This window comes from Chrysemys picta, chromosome 6 (assembly GCF_011386835.1).
Source record: "Chrysemys picta bellii isolate R12L10 chromosome 6, ASM1138683v2, whole genome shotgun sequence".
NCBI classification, from domain to species: Eukaryota; Metazoa; Chordata; order Testudines; family Emydidae; genus Chrysemys; species Chrysemys picta.
Genome location: NC_088796.1, coordinates 32830760 through 32851607, shown reverse-complemented (window position 1 = coordinate 32851607; position 20848 = coordinate 32830760). Strand labels below are relative to the sequence as shown.

General features: G+C 43.1%; 1 protein-coding gene across 2 annotated transcripts in view; it reads right to left on the bottom strand.

Annotated features, from left to right (window-relative positions):
* ITGA1 (integrin subunit alpha 1) overlaps positions 1 to 20848 on the bottom strand; it is a 122271-nt gene that overhangs the window by 40172 nt on the left and 61251 nt on the right. For both annotated transcript variants that reach the window (XM_008168714.4, XM_065598909.1), the window contains exons 8-12: positions 17726 to 17876; positions 13079 to 13244; positions 5468 to 5541; positions 3834 to 3978; positions 2516 to 2658 (exon numbers count right to left, since the gene is read on the bottom strand). In XM_008168714.4, the coding sequence (XP_008166936.1) occupies positions 2516 to 2658; positions 3834 to 3978; positions 5468 to 5541; positions 13079 to 13244; positions 17726 to 17876 (679 nt within the window). The remainder of the gene's footprint in view (positions 1 to 2515; positions 2659 to 3833; positions 3979 to 5467; positions 5542 to 13078; positions 13245 to 17725; positions 17877 to 20848) is intronic.

The window sequence follows — 20848 nt, the reverse complement described above, 5'->3', positions numbered from 1 at the left end:
GAAGAGAAGGGGAGCATGGTGCTGGCTTGACAAAGAGACTGGGAATAGCATGAGAAGCCTGAGGAGTGGAAACTGGGAAGGCAAGGAGAATGGGATGGGATGAGGAGCTGGGGGTGGGGGAAGAGTAAAGACTGGGACAGGTACAGATGGGAGGAAACAGGACAGAAAGGGTCAAGCTTGGGTAAGAAAACAGGCAGAAGGTTCTGTGACTACTAGAGTACACTTCCCTTCAAAGCCTGGAATGGAATGCAAGACTCTTGAGTCTCACCATTCCTCTGCCGTCAGCAAGTATCTACGTCAGCCATTGGCAGTGTGTGTTCTCATCCCTCTCTGGGGCTGCTCCGCATAGAGGATGACAATCTGCTATTACTATCCTTTACTCCATTAGTTCAAGAGGCTGAGATCTGTACAGTGGATCTAAAGGTCCCAACTCAACTGATGAACCATGTGGACGTCAATATGATGCCATATGATGGAATTTCTGATGTTTCAGTTTGCTTTTTTAAAAACCTAGGAAATCTCCGCCCCCCCTCCCCCAAAAAACTGATGAAAGGTTATTAATAAGATTGCAATGCCAAGCACTCAGAAGCTAGGAAATGCCAGAATTAGGGTTGCCTGTGCACCCTTAATTTGGCCCCCTTGTGCATTTGTATTTTGATATAGTCTTTAATTACATGACCACATAGTAGTTTTTCCAGAGGACTCCTGCCTCATTCAGTGCACCAGATGGATCTGCTCTGAGGAAGGATCAGGGTTGTGTAGTGACCCCTCTCTTATTTGCTGCAGAAGTTGGAAGATGTGTAGTGAATGAAGTCGGAGATTACAGGATGAGAAAGGAGTGATTCATGGTTAAGTCTAAGATTTAGGCACAGCCGTATTTTTAGTAAAAGTCATGGACAGGTCACGGGCAATAAACAAAAATTCACGGCCCAGGACCTGTCCATGACTTGTACTATAAATACCCCTGATGAAATCTTAGGTGCTCTCGGGGGGGCTCCAGGGCGTTGCTGCTGCTCTGGGGGAAGGAGGTGCTCCAAGGCACCGCTGTTGCTCTGGAGCAGCAGGGGTGTGTGCTAGGGCACCGCTGGTGCTCCAGGGCAGGGATGGGTGACCTGGGGCACAGCTGGTGCTTGGGGGTGCGGTGGCCTGGGAACCGCAGCTGCTCCGGGGAGGCCTGGGCACCACAGGCTACTCAAGCAGCAGCTGGTGCGGCTGGCCCCAGAGCCGCCCAAGCAGTGGCCGGTGTGTCTGGCCCTGGGGCTGCTCCAGCAGCAACCAGGGTGGCTGGCCTCAGGCCGCCCGAGCAGTGTGTGGTGTGGCTAGCCCCAGGACTGCCCCAGTTGCTCGGGCGGCCCTGGAGTCAGCTGCACCGGCCGCTGCAGAAGTCACAGAGGTCGCAGGAAGTCATGGAATCCGTGACTTCCATGACCTCGGTGACAGACTTGCAGCCTTACTCATGGTTAAGGCAGTTGAATGAGGTCCTGGAAAATTGGGGTTTGAGTAACGTACAATAAATAAGATATGGGGCCACACACTGAATGAAGAAAACAAAATATTGAATAGCTGTTCATAAAATGAGCGACATCCATCTTGTGCACTGAATGAGGCAGTGTACCTGTGGGAAAAAAAATGTATGCAATCATGTAATTAAAGACTGTATCACAATGCATGTGCACACAGAGCCTGAATTAAGGTTGCACAGATCACCTTAATTTGTATATCTCCTAAATTTTGAGCGCGTAACTTTGCAACTCAAATGTTCTTTTAATGTAGGGTGTCTGTGTGTTTGTGTGTGTGTGCACACATCTAAAAGAAGATTGCATGATGTACCTGAAATTGTGTATCAAGAACACAGTTAGACTCTAGCTTTCTACTAAACTAATATATAAGCTTTACAAATGTAATCATAATAAAGGTTCATTATGATGACACAGTATGAAATTTGGATGAGTATTAAAAAGGTCTCTCTTGCCTTCAATATACAAATATCACAATTCTCAACCACATCCGAGCTGTTCTCAGGCATACTTGACAATGGCAGCAGTGAAGCTGGTTGTGATTCCCTGGTCCCTGGCTGCCCAGTGGAATTTAAAGCGGCAGGGGGCCTACTGTAACTTTCACCACTAGTACAAGGTGCTGCAGAATTTGTACTAGTGGGGAGATCAAGTGTAGTGGAATTTAGCTCAATCACACCCCTGCTCTGCCCTGCTATACCCACTCCTCCCCAGGGATAGGAGTAGCAGCTGGTATAGGAGGTGGCTATGCCACCTCCACTAGCTATACACTGGCTGAGATTCCCTGTAAACGGGGAATTCTCCTGGGGAAATAGCTGGTTGGTTTAAGTCCATTTTGCATTCTTTAGTAGACAGGAGAATCCTGTAAGCATGTTAACATCTTATACTTTATGAATTTCCCTAAGATGCTTTTCTGATCCATAGTTTTCATTCAAATTACATTGTGAACAGTTTTTTTTACTATATTCCACCTGCATTTTAACTGTGAAATACATGCTTACTTGTTCTCCATTTAATCGCTGTAGTATTTTTACATCTCCTCCTACTATTTTGTAAATGATAACTTGGCCTGTGTGATTATAGCGAGGTTGCCCAGCAATGTATAGCACATCTCCAGGTGTCGATGCTGAATTTACAGTGTATCCTAGGAGAAGTAAAATAATTCAAGATGTAACATTTACAGACTGCAGCAGCAATAATTGCTGTGATTCAAAATCTTAAGGTCCAATACTGCAAAAACACATACAAGTGTAACTTTGTTTCCACGAGGCCCTGCTAGCAGATGTGTAAGGGTGTGTCTATGTAACCCACACACCTTCTGGGTGTGGTGTTCTGTCCCATTTAGTGGCACCAAGACCACTTAGAGAGAGTTAAATGAGTCTGTTCTACAGCCTTAGCTAACAGCCAGTTGGCTTTTAGCTCATGCTGTAGAGGCTCATGCACTAAGCTCCAAAGGTCCCTAGTTCAATCCTGCCCACCGGCAACATGGGTCTGTCGGCGTTATGTCTACACTGCAACTGGGAGTGAGCCTTCTAGCCCAGGTAAATGGACCCTTGCTACCTTGGATCAACTCCCCTGGGTCTGAGCTCAAGTGATTAGCCTGAGCATCTGCTGGTGCTGTAATGTCCACACTGCTATTTTTAGCATGTTAGCTTGAGCCAAACTAGCACGAGTCAACCTGCTCGGGCTGGGAAGCTTGCTCTCAACTGCAGTCTAGACTACGGGTTGGCAACGTTTGGCATGCGGCTCGCCAGGGTAAGCACCCTAGCGGGCCGGGCCAGTTTATTTACCTGCTGACGCGGCAGGTTTGGCCGAGCGCGGCCCCCACTTGCCGCGGTTCGCCGTCCCGGGCCAATGGGGGCGGCGGGAAGTGGCGCAGGCGAGGGATGTGCTGGCCGTGGCTTCCCGCCGCCCCCATTGGCCCGGGACGGCGAACAGCGACCAGTGGGAGCCGCGATTGGCCGAACCTTCTGCGTTAGCAGGTAAACAAACTGGCCCGGCCCGCTAGGGTGCTTACCCTGGCGAGCCGTGTGCCAAATGTTGCCGACCCCTGGTCTAGACTGACCCAAAGGGTTTGGGTGTTGCCTGGTCTACATTGACTGCAGAGTCACGGTCATATTGTGTCATCTAAGTCGATTGGTCATACTCGGGTTCTAATATGATAAAATGTTGTATTTTAGACATGCCCCTGAAGTGCAAATCTTCCTGGCCACCTGGAAGCCAGGACTGTATTTTGTAGGGAATATCTTTTTGGAAGAGTTTTAGAGAGAACACACAAATTTCATAGGTCAAAGGTTTCAGCAGGATCATTTCTCTTACCTAGATAAGCTGCAAGAGGTTCATTTCTTTCTGAAGACTTGTCACGAAATGTATCATTTCTTGGCATTAAAACCATGTTGTCTTTTTGCATGATTACTGTCCCATTCCAGTCATATGCTCCAACTGCTCCAAGCATGATCCAGTCCTTACATACAGAAAAAAATAAAAAAAACATTGCTCTTTACAGGAATCATAATCATCATCTCTGGATTTTCTTTGATATTCTTTGATTTTTGTTTCACATATACATGCAATATTTAGCCTTGCCTTTCATACATTAGTAGTTCCTCACAATCATAAAGTGAAGTCACTTTTCATCCCATTTTTATTAACAACTTTGGGCCAAAGGAGTAAAGGCAAAGTGGAATATGCCTTATTCCACTGGGGGATGTAGAGTCAGATAGCATAAGCAAGACAGCAAAAGTAGCCAGGGCAAGTCCAGCTGGGAAATACACTCATTTAATGCCATTCCCGGGTAGCCTCTTAGTACAGTGCTTCTATTGATCTCCAGATGGATTTTAACCCCCTAGGGGTGGATCTGCTGATCTTTTGTGCCTGCAGGAGTCAATCTGACCTTCCAGAAAAAGTAAAGGTGTCCCATTTCCAGTCTGCTGAAATACCAACAAATCCATTCCTGCAATGAGGTTCTGATCTTGGCAGTTCGACCCTTTGGCTACTGCAACCATATACAGTACCAAATGGATCTTAAGACTTCCTTTGGCTGGCAGTCTGCATAATATCTGTGTGCAAGGGCTAATGATCTCTCTGAATCATAATTACCATGTTATATTTTATATCCCTCAATGTAAAAGTGGAGAGATTGTATTTCTGAAACAGAGTATTTGTGCAAGGTCAAATGAAACAAAGTCTGTTGCTCAGGTTTTCGTCAATGCTAAACTCTAACTGCATTCAAACCTGTGGGGGTTTCACATGGGCCAATTCATCTGATGAACTCGCCAGTTCATTCCCTCTCTTTGTGTTGTTTTCCTTTGCCTCTATTTTTTTTCTTAGGGTGGAGGTCTTTCCATCCTTTGTGCCTAGTATTTAATTGACATTTTAATTTTGTACATTGTCTAGATCATCAAATGGGAACAATATTATTTTCTAAAATAAATAAAGAGTTAATGATTTCTGGTTACTATCAGTTTTCAGTATCCTGCACTGATGTTCCATTAATATTTACCACTTAGAATTTCTGTATTTGAAATAGTCAATGTATTAAAAAATGCTATACCTCTAGTAATACGGAACTTATATATTTCAGTATTTTATGGTTAAAACTGTCATTTAATAATATGAAATCCTTCCAAGAGATGGCATAATATCTCTTACTTTTAAAATACAATAACAACAATTTGCATTTATAGAAAACCATTTGCTGATTTAATGGTGCTATGTGAGCATTAATTAATTTAGATTCACAAAACACTGTGAGGGAATTACTTATTCTTATAAATATTTTTACATCCATTTTACAAATGACTGAGTTATTGAGTGCTCCAAAATGTGATACAGCAAACCAATAACAAAATTGTGCACAGAATCCAGGAATCCTAATTCCAAATCCATGCATTAACCAATAAACAGCTGCTTCCCTTCTAAAAATATTTTTTACATCCAAACAGTCCATTTACCTGGGAATAATGAGCACTGAAGCCAGCTTGAGACATTTCCATTTCAAACGAGGCTGCCAGCTGGTCTGTTGTAGCTATCAAACAGGACATTTTAAGCTTTAAACATGTTATGGTTTCAGTATAAAATAATATAATGAAAATTCTGACCTGATGGGATGAGATGATGCAATTAACTAGACCGTTCACTAAACACAGTTTACTGTGCATCATTATTTAATGAACATTACAGACTTAATGGCCTGAGTCATTAGTGCTACTGTTAAGAACAAGACGCTGTTTCCACTCTAGTGCATTATATCCATTCTAACGTATTGTATTATAATTTGTTTTAAACTAACATTTGGACTGACCTCAGCCCAACAGGCTCTAGCTTTTTTGCCGCCTCAAGCATGGCAGGCAGGCTGCCTTCAGCGCTATGCCTGTGGGAGATCCCCGGTCCAGCGGCTTCGGTGGCACGCCTGCGGGAGGTCTGACGGTCCCGTGGTTTCGGCGTACCCGCTGCCGAATTGCCGCTGAATCCGTGGGACCGGCGGACCTCCCGCAGGCATGCCGCCGAAGGCAACCTGACTGCTGCCCTCACAACAACCGGCAGGGCAACCCTCGCGGCTTGCCACCCCAGGCCGCCGCTGCAGCCCAATGGTAAATATGTTTGGTATGTCTGATCAACATTGGCCTAGCTATTTTTCACTTGAGCTAAGTAAATAGTAAAACCTCTATTTGTGCAACCTTTGTTTTTCTCTCAAATACTCAAAAATGGTAGGCAGCTTTAATGAAAATGTAGCAAAGTTGCCACTCCAGTGCACCACTTGTGGCCAGATATAGTAATGCAGCAACACTGCCTCATTTTCCCCAGTGTCTTCTTTGGCTTACTCTGGCCAGAGGAGTGTTCTGGCCCTCTGGTCAGATCACTTTATAAATCCAACACCTTCCAGGGCCTCTGAGCCTGTTACCAAAATCCAATAAAAATATGAAAAGTAGGGCTGTCAAGCGATTAAAAAAATTAATCGCGATTAATCGCACGATTAAAAACATTAATTGTGATTAATCATGCGATTAAACCACTAATCGTGATTTATCGCACAATTAATTGTGCTGTTAAACAATAACAGAAAACCATTTATTTAATTTTTTCTGGATGTTTTCTACATTTTCTAATATTTTCATTACAACACAGAATACGAAGTGTACAGTGCTCACTTTATATTTATTTTTATTACAAATATTTGCATTGTAAAAAACAAGAAATAGTATTTTTCAATTCACCTTATACAAATACTGTAGTGCAATCTCTTTATCATGAAAGTTGAACTTACAAATGGAGAATTATGTACAAAAAATAACTGCATTTAAAAATAAAATAATATAAAACTTTAGAGCCTAGAAAGTCCACTCAGTCCTATTTCTTGTACAGCCAATTGCTCAGACAAATAAGCTTGTTTACATTTGCAGGAGATAATGCTGCCTGCTTCTTGTTTACAATGTCATCTGAAAGTGAGAACGGGCGTTTGTATAGCACTGTTATAGCCAGCGTTGCAAGATATTTACATGCCAGATATGCTAAAGATTTAGATGTCCCTTTATGCTTCAACCACCATTCCAGAGGACATGCGTTCATGCTGATGACGGGTTCGGCTAGATAACTATCCAAAGCAGAGTGGACTGACGCATATTCATGTTCATCATCTGTGTCAGATACCACCATCAGAAGGTTGATTTTCCTTTTTGGTGGTTCGGGTTCTGTAGTTTCCCCATCAGAGAGTTGCGCTTTTAAAACTTCTGAAAGCATGCTTCACACTTCATCCCTCTCAGATTTTGGAAGGCACTTCAGATTCTTAAACTTTGAATCGAGTGCCATAGCTATCTTTTTAGAAATCTCACATTGGTACCTTCTTTACATTTTGTCAAATCTGCAGTGAAAGTGTTCTTAAAATGAACAATATGTGCTGGGTCATTATCTGAGACTGCTATAACATGAAATATACGGCAGAATGCTGGTAAAACAACAAGAAACATACAATTCTCCCCAAGGAGTTCAGTCATAAATTTAATTAATGCATTATTTTTTTAATGAGTATCGTCAGCATGGAAGCATGTCCTCTGGAATGGTGGCCGAAGCATGAAGAGGCATACAAATGTTTAGCATACCAGGCATGTAACTACCTTGCAATGCCATCTACAAAAGTGCCACGTGAATGCCTGTTCTCACTTTCAGGTGATATTGTAAATAAGAAGTGGGCAGCATTATCTCTCATAAATATAAACAAACTTATTTCTCTTAGCGATTGGCTGAACAAGAAGTAGGACTGAGTGGACTTGTAGGCTCTAAAGTTTTACATTGTTTTGTTTTTGAATGCAGTTATGTAACAAAAAATCTACATTTGTAAGTTGCACTTTCATGATACAGAGATTGCACTACAGTACTTTCATGAGGTGAATTGAAAAATACTATTTTTTGTTTATCATTTTTACAGTGCAAATATTTGTAATAGAAATAATAATATAAAGTGAGCACTGTACACTTGCATTCTGTGTTGCAACAGAAATCAATATATTTGAAAATATAGAAAAACATCCAAAAATATTTAATACATTTCAATTGGTATTCTATTTAACAGTGTGATTAAAACTGCAATTAATCGCAATTAATTTTTTGAGTTAATCACATGAGTTAATTGCGATTAATTGACAGCCCTAATGAAAAGCAACCATTCCTTCAGCCCAGCCAGGGTCAGTAAGCCACCTGTTCCTCAGTTTCTACCATTTTCACCACACCTTTTTGCAGGTTCCTGTGTCTCAAACACCACCACTGTCCAGGGGTTAGTACACTCCTCCCCTTGCTAGCAGTTCAGGTAGGCTGCAGCTCATCAGGGTTCCTGTCTCCAGGCAGGCTCCTTGCCTTCCACAGGACAGACTGTTTGTACCACTTTCCCCATCAGCCTCTAACTGTTGGGCTTCCCCTTTTTAAATTCTCAAGCTTAATGGCCAACTAAGATGTGATAGGGTATGGCTAGTTAAGCCTCAGATTGCCAGTTAACCCCTTCCAGCCAGGGACAGGGTTTATATGCCTTATCAGAAAGGAATAATTAATGTTAGAGCCATGTGAACCTTCCACACCAAAACCCTAAACTGGGATAAACACAATGGATTTTGAATCCCAACCCCCCGCCCCCTAAAAGAGTCACTGAGCTTCAGACAAGACGTGGCTGACATGGCTTCAGACAAGGGCTGAGAGCCTTATTCTTTTCCAACAAGCTACAAGAACACCCCACTCTTTCTTTTAGATGGCTTTGGATAAGGAGCTAATCTGGTGGCCTGGTATGATACTGCATCTTTTCAAAAGACTTCAGGAGACAGCCAACTGGCCTCATCTTAATTTTCGGGGACTGCTGTCAGTCTAGCTCCTGTTACCTGAAGTGTTAGGGGACTGACAAAGTAGGCTTCCTCACTCTGAGAAGCACAGCAAATATCCTCAGTGGAATAAATAGTCTGTCCAGTCCCCCTTTCATCAATGGCAGGATTAGAAAGGCTCCCTGGCCCAACGCTACATTCAACTAATATCTTTACCTCATTCCGTGGCTTGATACATCCCAGAGAACAACCCATGGTAACAGAGAAAAGGGGGTTGTAAAACATACTTTGAGGTTTGCTTGGCAAGAACCCTCTGTTTGCCTGTAGTCTGAGAACCTTAACTCCAGGCAAACCTCAAAGAATGTGAAACAAACCCCTTTGTAAGAAACCATTGCCACATGCATATTAGTCACCAAAGGCATCAGAGGAAGTTCAGCCTGTGAAGTTCAGTACATAAAACACAGGTGTCCATCACTTGAGCAAAAGGAGTAATTTTTTTGGTCAACAATAAGCTATTAATTGCTGTGGTCAGCTACTAGAGGGAGACATGATCACGGGCACTCAGTCAATGTATTATACATGCGGACACAACCCCGTAGATTGCACAAGACCTAAATATTGTACTAAGTCTGAAGAAAACAGGTAATTTTTAAAAGCAGAAAATTCTAATGTTACATATTGGCTGATATTTAATATTTACCATGGCTAGCCTTAAACTCCCCATGCTGGCCTCTCTATGGCCAGTGTGGTAAAGTGGGATCCTCCTGTTCTAGTCTAGATGACTATATTACAGTTACCGCTGTGAATATAGATTAGAGAATGGTGCCCACTCTAATTTTCCATTTGTTTTTTTAAACTGCGAAACATTCTACAAAAGATGTTTTGTGCAAAAACACTTCTGCCAACCTAAAGGTTAGGTAAAACAGAAAACTGCTGTTAAAACCACAGTCCATGCCATGAGACTTAGAGTCATATGAAAAAGATTATGTACAAAAATGCATTTTCTGGCACAGAATTGAATTGTGCAGTGTTTCTTGGCTTTGTTTTTTGCACTCTCTCTGTTTTTTTCATTTTTTATAAACAAACAAAACCCGCAAGGAAATACAATGTAAGATTTATGTTAATGGAATGCTGGTTAGACGTAGAATTTAAACACATTAAAGTCAGGCACTTCAAACATTAAGTTTCATGCTGTGCTGCAGAAGAGCACATTTAGCAAACCCTTTCTAGCCAGCACCAAAACCAAGAAGCTGTGTTTGACACTGGGAAGCTACCCAAGGGCAGGGACAAAGTGAATCCTTCCCTCCCCTAGCAATATTGAGGCCATGGTTGATGCTGCAGCTCTGAAACTGGAATAACTCCAGCTGTGTCTTTGGCTCTGTGTTAGGCAATGACTACAGAATCCACAATCCACCTTGTCCAGCCCCCACACAGACTACACTGCACATTGGTACACAGGGGTTCCCAGGGAGTTGGGCTCCTTAGTGCATATTCTGCTGCCTCTGAGCGGCTGGACTGCACTGCTTTTGCTGGGTTTGGGGAACTCCCACGCCAAGGAAGAGGGGGTAGGATTTTGCTCTTAGTATTTTCAAATTCTGGTTTTATTATTAAAAATACTTCCGCCAACCCCACAAGCGCCTCAGTCAATGTTACTGTAGAACCTTGGTCCCTACCCTCAGCCCCAAGCCCAGCTTCCCTAAAGGGGCAGCCAAAGATTCTCCCTGGTGCAGATGGCATAGAGCATAGCCAGCTCCACTCCACCATTCCCCCACCCACCTCACAGAGAGGAAAATGCAGCACAACCAGTGCTCTATCTTACCCTTAGAGGGTGTGGTGAAGTCCTTATGGGACTTCGGCAGGTGATGTAACTCAGAACAGGCCTTGGGTTTCAGCCCCTGGCCAGCCCAGAATCAGTGGGTTGGAAAGAATTTTCAGAGCCACCTTCCTCCCCATCTCTCTAGCTGCACAAAACATAAGCCCAGTTCAGATGAGGATTGATTCAATTTTTCAATTCCTGACTTCTCTACGTTTAAATTATTAACCTTAATTTTGCCTGAACATCATTTTTGCATACAAGTGAAAGTTTATTTTTCCGTGTCAAACAGGAGCTTATTTAAAAAGTTTTTATCAATTTGAAAACATTCAATATCTTGATCCAATGTACATGAAATTAGAAAATTGCTGGAGAAAAGGCTACATTTTCTTTGAGGTATGTAACAACATATGGTATTTTCTCTTTGTTTAGATAAACCTTTGTCTTTTGAAGGCCACTATTTCACCTTCCTCAAATAAACAAAGTTTAAAAGTGAGAAAATTAGAAGTCTTCAAAAGCCAAGAAAGGAAAACAAGAAAATATAACACTTAATTGAAAGAAGCTGTCTAATATTTTAAAACAATACAGTTAAAAATATTGGTACTTTCTCCAGTTAAATGCTTTAATAACAAGCTGTCTAAATGTGTCTAAATAGTGGGAATTCTAATTTAAATGTTTTTATAAATTATTTCTTGTATTTATATTATTTCGTGACATTAAAGTTAATAATATCTTTTGGTCTAGCCATAAACAATCCCATTCTAATTATTTGGAAAGATGAGATATTGAAATGTGAAGTATATACAGATGTCTTCCCTGCATAGCAATGTAATCCTTTTGAAAAGAGGCTATAATTTAAGATGAATAAAACAACTTGGTGTTCTGTTACTAGCCACACACTTGAAACACAATATTGACTGACTGGAATAGAGGATGTGGGCTGATTTGGATGGCGGATGTAGCAGCCATTATTACATAAAGGATCTTCTCTATTAAAAATCTGGACTCCATGAACATTTCCAAAAGGAAAGACTAGTTTGGTGCAGCTCTACCTCGTTGCCCAACTATCTTGTGTGGCAAAGCAATATGTTATAATTAAGGCTACGCGTTAGTGACGGGTATTTTTAGTAAAAGTCATGGACTGGTCATGGGCAGTAAACAAAAATTCATGACCTGTGACCTGTCCATGACTTGTACTATACACCCTTGACTAAATCTTGGGTGGGGGGTGGCCTGGGGAGAACCTCAGGTGCTGGGGGGGGCATCCCGGGGCACTTTGGGAGCTGTGGGAGGGTGGCCCGCGACCCCTGCTGGTGCTGGGGGGGAGCAGGCGGCAGTGCATGGCCCAACACCCCAGCTGGTGCTGAGGGGGGCAGTTGTCGGGGCTGACAGGCTCCCTATCTGGCTCTGCACCTCCCCAGAAGCGGTGACATCACCCTCCCTCAGCTCCTAGGCGGAGATGTGGCTAGGCAGCCTTGCGAGCTGCCTCCACCCCGAGCACTGGCTCCGCAGCTCCCATTGTCTGGGAACCGTGGCCAATGGGAGCTGAAGGTGTGATGCCTGCAGGTGGAGGCAGTGCGCAGAGCTGCCTGGCCATGCTTCCGCCTAGGAGCTGAGGGATGTCGCCACTTCAAGGGAGCCTCCCTGAGGTAAGCGCCACCCAGAGCCTTCACCCCCTCCTGCGCCACAACCCCCAGCCCTAAGCCCCTGCCCACACCCAAACTACTGCTGCTGCTGCAGGGGGAGCGTTGGTGGCCCAAGACTGCCCCAGCAGTGGCTGGTACAGCTTGCCAGGGGCAGCCTGAAGGCACCGGCCGTTGCAGAAATCCCGGAGGTCCCAGAAAGTCATGAAATCTGTGACTTCTGTGACCTCTGTGACAAACTCACAGCCTTAGTTATAATCAATAACTAACCAACATTTAGGAAGTAGTCAGATACTACTGCACTAAAGAAAAATGTTGGAAAGACAGACATGGTAAAATATTTCATCCTTTAAATCAAAATGCACTCCTTTCCCAATAGTTTCCAAAAATCACTGGTGTCCCAGCAAACACCAGTGAAATGTAAAATGAGACCAGGAGAAATTTAGAGATCCATTGTGTCTTATATTATATTTAACACTTCAAACTCCAGGTAAAGTTTCAAAGAAATAAATATAGGAGGAAGAGATTTGGTACTGTTGGTGTGTTACCACAATGGTGCTTAATACAGTGACCTTCTTTACTTATTTCAGCCTACTGTCTCCATCTACTCAACCTCGGAGCATAGCATTTCACATCATCTACCCTTACTGATAGTTATTGCAAGACAGTTGTATGACCAGCATGCTAAAAAATGAACATATAATGTATTGTACTTTACCCAGTAAAATACATCCCCAAGAGCAGGTGATCCATTATTTACTTCAGTCATAATGCAAGGATACATTAAAATTTAAAGAAATTTCATACCTTCTAGGGCAAATATTCTCTCTCCAAGTGCTTCAACAATACTAAGAAGAGCTAATTCATCTGAGACATTGAAGAAATGCTTTTCAGTAGGTTCACTTGCAATTGATTTTATTTCCTCCACAAATTTCTCTGTACTTAAATTTCCTCTGCTGTAGCTACCAAGAATCTAAGGCAATAAAAAAATGTCAAGAATATATTTCACACATTATATTTTAAAGACACATTTTAGGCAGATTGTCAGTGCATACTGGGAAATAGTACCTTAGCTTAATTCAATCCACTTAACACTAGCCCTACAGTGTCAGAAAAGCACTTTTGGTAATGTGAGATCATGAATATTAACTTTAAAGTTTGTCTAGAAGTTGACACAAACTCTTGTGTTCCCTTCAAAAAAACAGATTCTCACAAACATCAAATTTAAGGGAATATATATACATCCAGAAACCTCCATAGAAGTGTGAATTTAGAGTGGGGTTTTCAAAAAAGCTCAACTGTGTTCCCACTGGTATCTTCAAGGAGTACACATTTATGTAGGGTGACCAGACATCCCATTTTTAAAGGGACAGTCCCATATTTAAGACCTCCTGCAAGTGTTCTGACTTTTTCTTAAAAACAGGCAAATTGTCCCATATTTTATGTCTCCCCCCATCAGTACTTGTGGGTCCTGCTGCTGGCTGGATCCCTGCTCGCCGGCTGCCCATTCACCAGCAGTGATTGGGGCGGGGGGGGGGGGGGGCGAGTGGCTGAGGATGGGGGTGGGGCTGTGCAAGGCTGGTGGAAGGACGAAGATGCAGTGTGTAGGGCTGGCTGCTCCCCCTGCTGGTCCATCAGCGCAGCCTATGCTGCATGCCGGCTCTCAGCCAGCAGGGCCCCGCCCCACGTCCCATTTCCGGCCAGCAGTGGCGGTGCATTGCGAGCTGCAGTGGCTGGTAAGTGTAGGCAGGTGCCACGTGGCGGCTGGTTACATGTTGCCTCTGCTGCCCACCCATCAGCCCTTTACGTGCTCCTCCTCTCAGTGTCCTCTCCCTTCTTTGCCTCTTCATCCCCCCCAGCCCCGCTGCTACTTCATATCCCCCCGGTGGGGCACATTCCGCTCCCAGCTGTGTGGAGAACCAGCCCCTGGTCGAAGCACTCAGCTCACCAACAGCCTGGCAGGCAGGCTCCTTCCTTCCCCCACTGCCTCTGGATGGGCCAGAACCCCAGAAAAGTCCAAAACCCTCTGGCCCAGGGCGCTGGCCAGGAGGAGCCAAGCCCTGCATGTGCCAAAGCCCTGCCCAGCGCTGACACGGGGAAGCCTCTCTGCCCCACGGCTAAGTGCTGGAGTCAGTGGCGGCTCCAGGCACCAGCGCTCCAAGCACGTGCCTGGGGCGGCAAGCTGCCGGGGGCGCCCTGCCGGTCCCTGCGAGGGCGGCAGTCAGGCAGCCTTTGGCGGCATGCCTGCGGGAGGTCTGCCAGTCCCGCGGATTCGGCGGCAATTCGGCGGTGGGTATGCCGAATCCACGGGACCGGCGGACCTCTTGCAGGCATGGCGCCGAAGGCAGTCTGCCTGCCGTGCTTTGGGCGGCAAAAAAGCTAGTGCCGCCCCTGGCTGGAGTTGCTGGGGGAAGTGATTTCCAGCCTGTTTGTGCCCCAACCCTGCAGGCTCCACAGCAACCCCCCTCCCGCCCCCCGGGGCAGGGCCTGCACCCTCTTCACTTGCCCTCCCCCCGCCCTGGGTCTGGTCCTGTCCATAGGGAGTATGGGGCTGCTCCGTGCCCTCGCACGCTCCCATGCTGAGCCGGGTTCACTGACGCCCCTGCAGTCGCAGGGCCCTGGTGCACAAGGCATTCTTAGGCTTAACCCCTTCCTGCCTGCGCTGGAGCTGGGGGACCAGAGGCAGCTGGGTTATGTCAGTGGCCAGCAGCAGCCTGGAGGTGTTCGACACTGTGCGGGCAGGAAGGGACAAGCTGTTTCCAGCCACAGGGGAGTGTGTGTGTGTGGAGGAGAGATGAGCTCTGCAAAGACAGGGGCCAGTTCATCTCTTCTCTTCCCCTCCCCCTCCTCCCTGTGGCTGGAAGCAGCTCCTGACCCTTCCCTCCTGCACAGTGCTGAAAAGCTGCTGCTGGCCATATTCTGGTGTGAACCCTGGCAGAAATCTGGGTATGAGGGGCATGCGATCCTGTGCTCCTCCCCCCCACGTGTTGCCTCGGGAAGACACAGAGCCAGGTAGAATCATAGAATATCAGAGTTGGAAGGGACCTCAAGAGGTCATCTAGTCCAACCCCCTGCTCAAAGCAGGACCAATTCCCAGCTAAATCATCCCAGCCAGGGCTTTGTCAAGCCGGGCCTTAAAAACCTCCAAGGAAGGAGACTTCACCACCTCCCTAGGTAACGCATTCCAGTGTTTCACCACCCTCCTAGTGAAATAATTTTTCCTGATATCCAACCTGGACCTCCCCCACTGCAACTTGAGACCATTGCTCCTTGTTCTGTCATCTGCCACCACTGAGAACAGCCGAACTCCATCCTCTTTGGAACCCCCCTTCAGGTAGTTGAAGGCTGCTATCAAATCCCCCCTCATTCTTCTCTTCTGGAGACTAAACAATCCCAGTTCCCTCAGCCTCTCCTCATAAGTACCAGGAGAGGCGGGTCTGTCCTGGGGGCCCAGCCAGGCATGGAGGACAGAGAGTGCCAATCAGGGATGGTCGGGTAGGTCGGTCACCCCCCAGTGTGAGAGAGGTGTATGGGAGTGTGTGTGTGTGTGTGTGTCACCTCTCACCATGTGAACCCTAAAGCCTTAAAGATAAGAAGGTAAATAAAAAGAATCCAACTACTCAGTATTTCTTTTTAACAGGGGCTCAATCAACTTGATTGTAATTTGAACGATTGTACTGCATAGTTCTGATTGACTGCCATTGAACTCACTTGAATAAGAGCAATTTTACCAGGTGTCCCATATTCAGCAAAGGGAAATATGATCACCCTACAGTTACGCCAAGGCCCAGCTTTTCTGCAAATATCAGCCATATCCACCACAACGATCACGTGTTATAACTGCTGTTACCCTCATCCTTCCCTATATCCTACAACATTTCTAAATCACCCATCAAGTTACATCATAATTTAGGCCACAACCCTACATGGGATGCACAATTTTAGTGAGGTCCTGTCAGGTGCAAGGATCCACCAGTTCATATCACATTGCGGTATCAGGGGCATAGATTGTATGCCCTTTGGGGCAGGAGTACTCTCTTCTATTTAAGTGTCATAAAAATGTATGGAATTATAAAAATAAACAACAATAAAGGGCACCTCTATGCAGTGCTAATGACTAGACTCTATAGAATGGTACTGGAAATCAGGAAAGCTAGGTTCTGTTCCCCACTCTGTTGCCAACTTTGTGAGGTCTTTGTCAATTATGTAACCTCTCCATGCCTCAGTTTACTCAACTGCAAAATGGGAGACTTCCATAATTCACAGGGATATTGTGAAGGTTAATTAACTGAACTTTGTAAAGCACTCTTAGATTCTTGGATAAAATTTTCCCCGTGGATTACAGTATTATATACTACTAGCGATAGGCCAGAAACTTATCTCCAGGTCCTAATTCCTCTGGCTTTTGGGGAAATACAGATCCAGATAGAGACCTGAATTTTGCTAGAGCCCAGCAATAACTATGACATTTCAGCTCCACATGGGATTTTTAATTTGGTGAACTGTTGCTAAATGAAGGAAACGACCACCAAAGCCTCATGTGTTACCATCTGCCACTACTAAAACACTGGCAGCCTAAGACCAAATATTGTTTTCTTCTTAAAAACCTGTGATTTGTGCCATTTAGTTACACTGATGTTTACTATTTAAACAATTAGCAGTGAGCTGCTTGGCCTTGCAGGAACAGTACTTCCTGATAGCATTGTTCATGAGTGGGGGTAGCAGGGAAATGGATTCTTGGATCTGGCAGTTATCTGCTCTGCCTACAAAACCTGGAAGCAATACAACTGTGGTGTTCCTGTTAGGAGCAGTAAAGAGAAACGTGATCCTGAAGAGGGATTAAAAATAAACCAAGTACTTTTTAAAAAATCAACTAGTTAAATATAATGAGACTAATTCTAGTGTATAGTTACAGTAAATAGTTCACACACAAAAATATTTAAGGACCTCATGTTTCTCTGCATAGGTTCTTTTCACATAGGAAATAAAATCTCAAATTTTATCTTCATTCTCCCCTGGCTTATAGGATTTGCCCCCCTCCATGAGAGAGCAGCTTCGGTATCCTAACTGCATAGATCAATGAGGAATAAAATGATTACAAACCTGATAGAGTCTCTTAAGAAGTTGCTGGATGATTCAGACTAATTCACTCAATTCACTTTTGCTCTTAACAAATAGATTTTACATGCTTCCTCTCCTCCACACACACACACACACACACGCACACACACACACACGCACACACAAGGGGGATGGATTGATTGGCTTTTTCTGATGTGTTATAAAATTGGAAAGATATATTTTATGTTCTTTAAGTTTCTCTTATTTCCCCCTCTCTCTTGAGCAATTATAGCTCCATAAAGATGCTGTGAAATAAACTTTTTAACAGGCATTACAATTTAAAAGATGAAACATGCTTTTAAGATCTAAATTTCCCTGTATCATTTCACTTACGGCAATAGAAAATCTCTGAATGTTTTCATGTTCACAGTCCTCAATCACGTTTGCTAATTTGTAGTTGTCGTGCGATTCCCCGTCAGTCACAATAACCATTACTTTCTTTACTCCTCTTCGTGCACCACGAGCCTCAGTGAATGCCTCTTTCCTTTAGGCAACATACATAGAATACAGAAAAGCAAAATACCATTCTGATTTCACAGAATTAAAAAAAAATGGATCAGAGACTAAACTACTTGTTATCAACCAATAAACAGAGGGGAGGCATAAGTACTTAATCTGATCAAATGTTAATATAAATACCAATTATTATTATAACAGTCTTTAGCCAAAGATTTTTACAAACTAATTAATTATTCATTAATTAATGTTTCATGGTGTAATAAAACCAGAGGGACAGCACAGTCATTATCTACAGGGTGCTTGGAAAATGGAGTGCAGGACTTTCTGTTCCAAAAACTATAGGTTTCTCCGGCTTGTATCAAAGGAGGATATCTGGTAAATGCATTGTCTCTTGTTTGCAGCCACAGATTCTTTACATAGGTGACAAGGTCACTCAACCATCTAGTAATTACTTGCCAATACTTGGGTCAGGTAATCAGAATGAGATTAATAGTCACACCAGTAGCACAACATGGCTGTCTGAAGATGGGCAATGAATTGTTTTATAAGAATATAGCAATCCTGCTATGACTGAAAAACAAACATCAGACAGAAAGGAGAAGAGAAGAAAGAAGAACATAATGGATGGAATTTTCAAAAGTTCTCAGCACTGGCCTAATTCTGATCCCATTGTATACAATATATTTTGTTATGGCAGCATTGCTGTATTCTTCTGAGACACTGCATAATCCATCTCCAGCCAGCTATGTTGTGCCTCTATTGTTATTGTAAATCTGTTTCTAATTACCTGACCCAGACCTGTTGGGTGACCCACTGTAAGGTATTTGTGTCTGTAAATAACATATACAACATGTTCACCAGCTATTCTTCTTTGAAGTATGTAGCAGTATACATTGTCTTCAATGGGAGCAAAGCTAGATCAATGTTGAACACTTTTGAAAATCTCACCCCTACATTCTTTTCTCTTTCTTTTACGTGTACTGTGAACTCTGTCTCTTTCAGTTACCTCACAGCCTAGCCTGATGGATTCACAGTGCTGATCAAACAGCTGTCCACATCAGTTATATGAGAGTCTGATTTTGCATTTATTGTCTATTCAGCAGAAGCCAGAATTCATGTATTGCAGGTAAGGGAGGATTCCTAAAGTAACAGTATTCAGAAAAAAGGACTTTAATTCTCCCTGCATGCTCAGTGCTTGACAGCCAGTACTTTCAGAAGGTTCTGATGCTCAGCATCCAATCGAATCACAGATTCTTCTAAGTTTGAGTCTGAGAGAATGACTCTTACAGCTTTCTACTACAGGATTTGTTTTACTGAAGAGTATCACAGTACTGAGCAGAACAACAGAAGCAGAAACATCAGTACCAAATCCCTCTACCACTCAGCTTTAGAAGTAACCATGACTGTTGCTGTGCTCATTAACCTTCACTTCAGTGAGGTTGCTTCCTCCTTCATCCCCCCCCCCCCCCATGTGAACACTTTGATCCTGACTGAAATAGGATGTTAAGGTATGAGGAGGAGATGAGGTCTGAATAAACTACAGAAGAGAACAAAATAATGTAATAAATTGCATTGCCAAGGGCTTTTTGGTAGATTGTGATGTTATTAAATACAATAATAGAACAATTAAAGCAGATGGTGTCGCTCTTGGAGCAATATAGACAGACTAGTTAGCTAGGTAGATCTGTGCCATGTCTGTAGGTAGAGAGGGAGATAAAAAGATAGACAGACAATGAATACTAAGTATCAGAGTTCAACTCCCATTTTTTTCACCCAAATTCCCTCCACACTTAACAAAAATAAGATATAAAAAACAAAGTTTATATAGGAAAAAATAAAAAGAACATTTACCCCAGTATGGGAAAAAATTAAAAATATAAATCTTTTATATACACAAAGTTGCATGTGTTATACAGGCATAAGGATGTGTTAAATAGAGCTGGGTGAAATTTTATAGCCAAAACTATTATTCAATAAATAATGCAGCTCTGGCGACATCACAATATTTTGTGAATTTTCCGGACTTGTTTATTTAGAAAAAACAAGATTCTGGAAAAATCAAAATGTTTCACTTTGACATTTTTGAAATGAAACATTTTAATTTTTCAGTTTCAAATGAATTTTTGTTTCTAAATTACCGTTAATTTTATTTTAAACATTCAAAAACCTTTAAAAATGGGCAGCATCAAAACAAAATATTTTCATTGTGTCAAAATGATTTTTTTTTAATTTCCTATTTACTGAACAAAAATTGTTTTTGGCTCTACTCTAAATTTACTCCTTATTTAAATTAAATCTACTACTAAAAAACTCCATTATTCACATAGCTTTAGTATTAAGCCTAAATAGAGAAAAAGCTAGAAATGATCATCATACCAGAAGTAAACAGAACAAACACATTCCAATAAATATGAAATTTCCCCCATCTTTCTGTCCTTCCAAAATTAGGCAGAACCCAAAGGAGCCAGCTAATGAGCAGATGAATGGAAAAAGGGGAGATGCGCAGAAGGAACTTTTAACACTTATTTTACTATATATACAAAGCTAAAATTTCAGCACTATAGAGTATATATGTCAGATGCGAAACCTCTAGACTCCTTGGGAATTGCAGGTTCAAATCCTGGTAGATTCAATTCATCCCTATATCCTTTTAAGGAAGTTAAATTAACACTACAATTAACCCTGTAATTTACTGTATGGAGGTATTTTAGACAAGACTTTAAAAAACAAATTAACCTGTTCTGCATGGTTATGAAAGATCCCTCAGCACTTTTCTTAAGATTAGGGGGTTGTTCAGTGTATCTGCTCTGTGCTGGTTCACTGCTTCCCTCTACCCAAGAGGTGGCTGCAGTTGTGAGGGACTGCATGAGAACTGTTGTAAAGGCAGGACAAAATCAGGACTTTTTGTCCATCTCTCCTTCTAAAACTTTGCTAGTTCAGATATAATGGAAACCAGATGCAAACTACAACGGATTTTGATTTGCAAAATCAAAATCT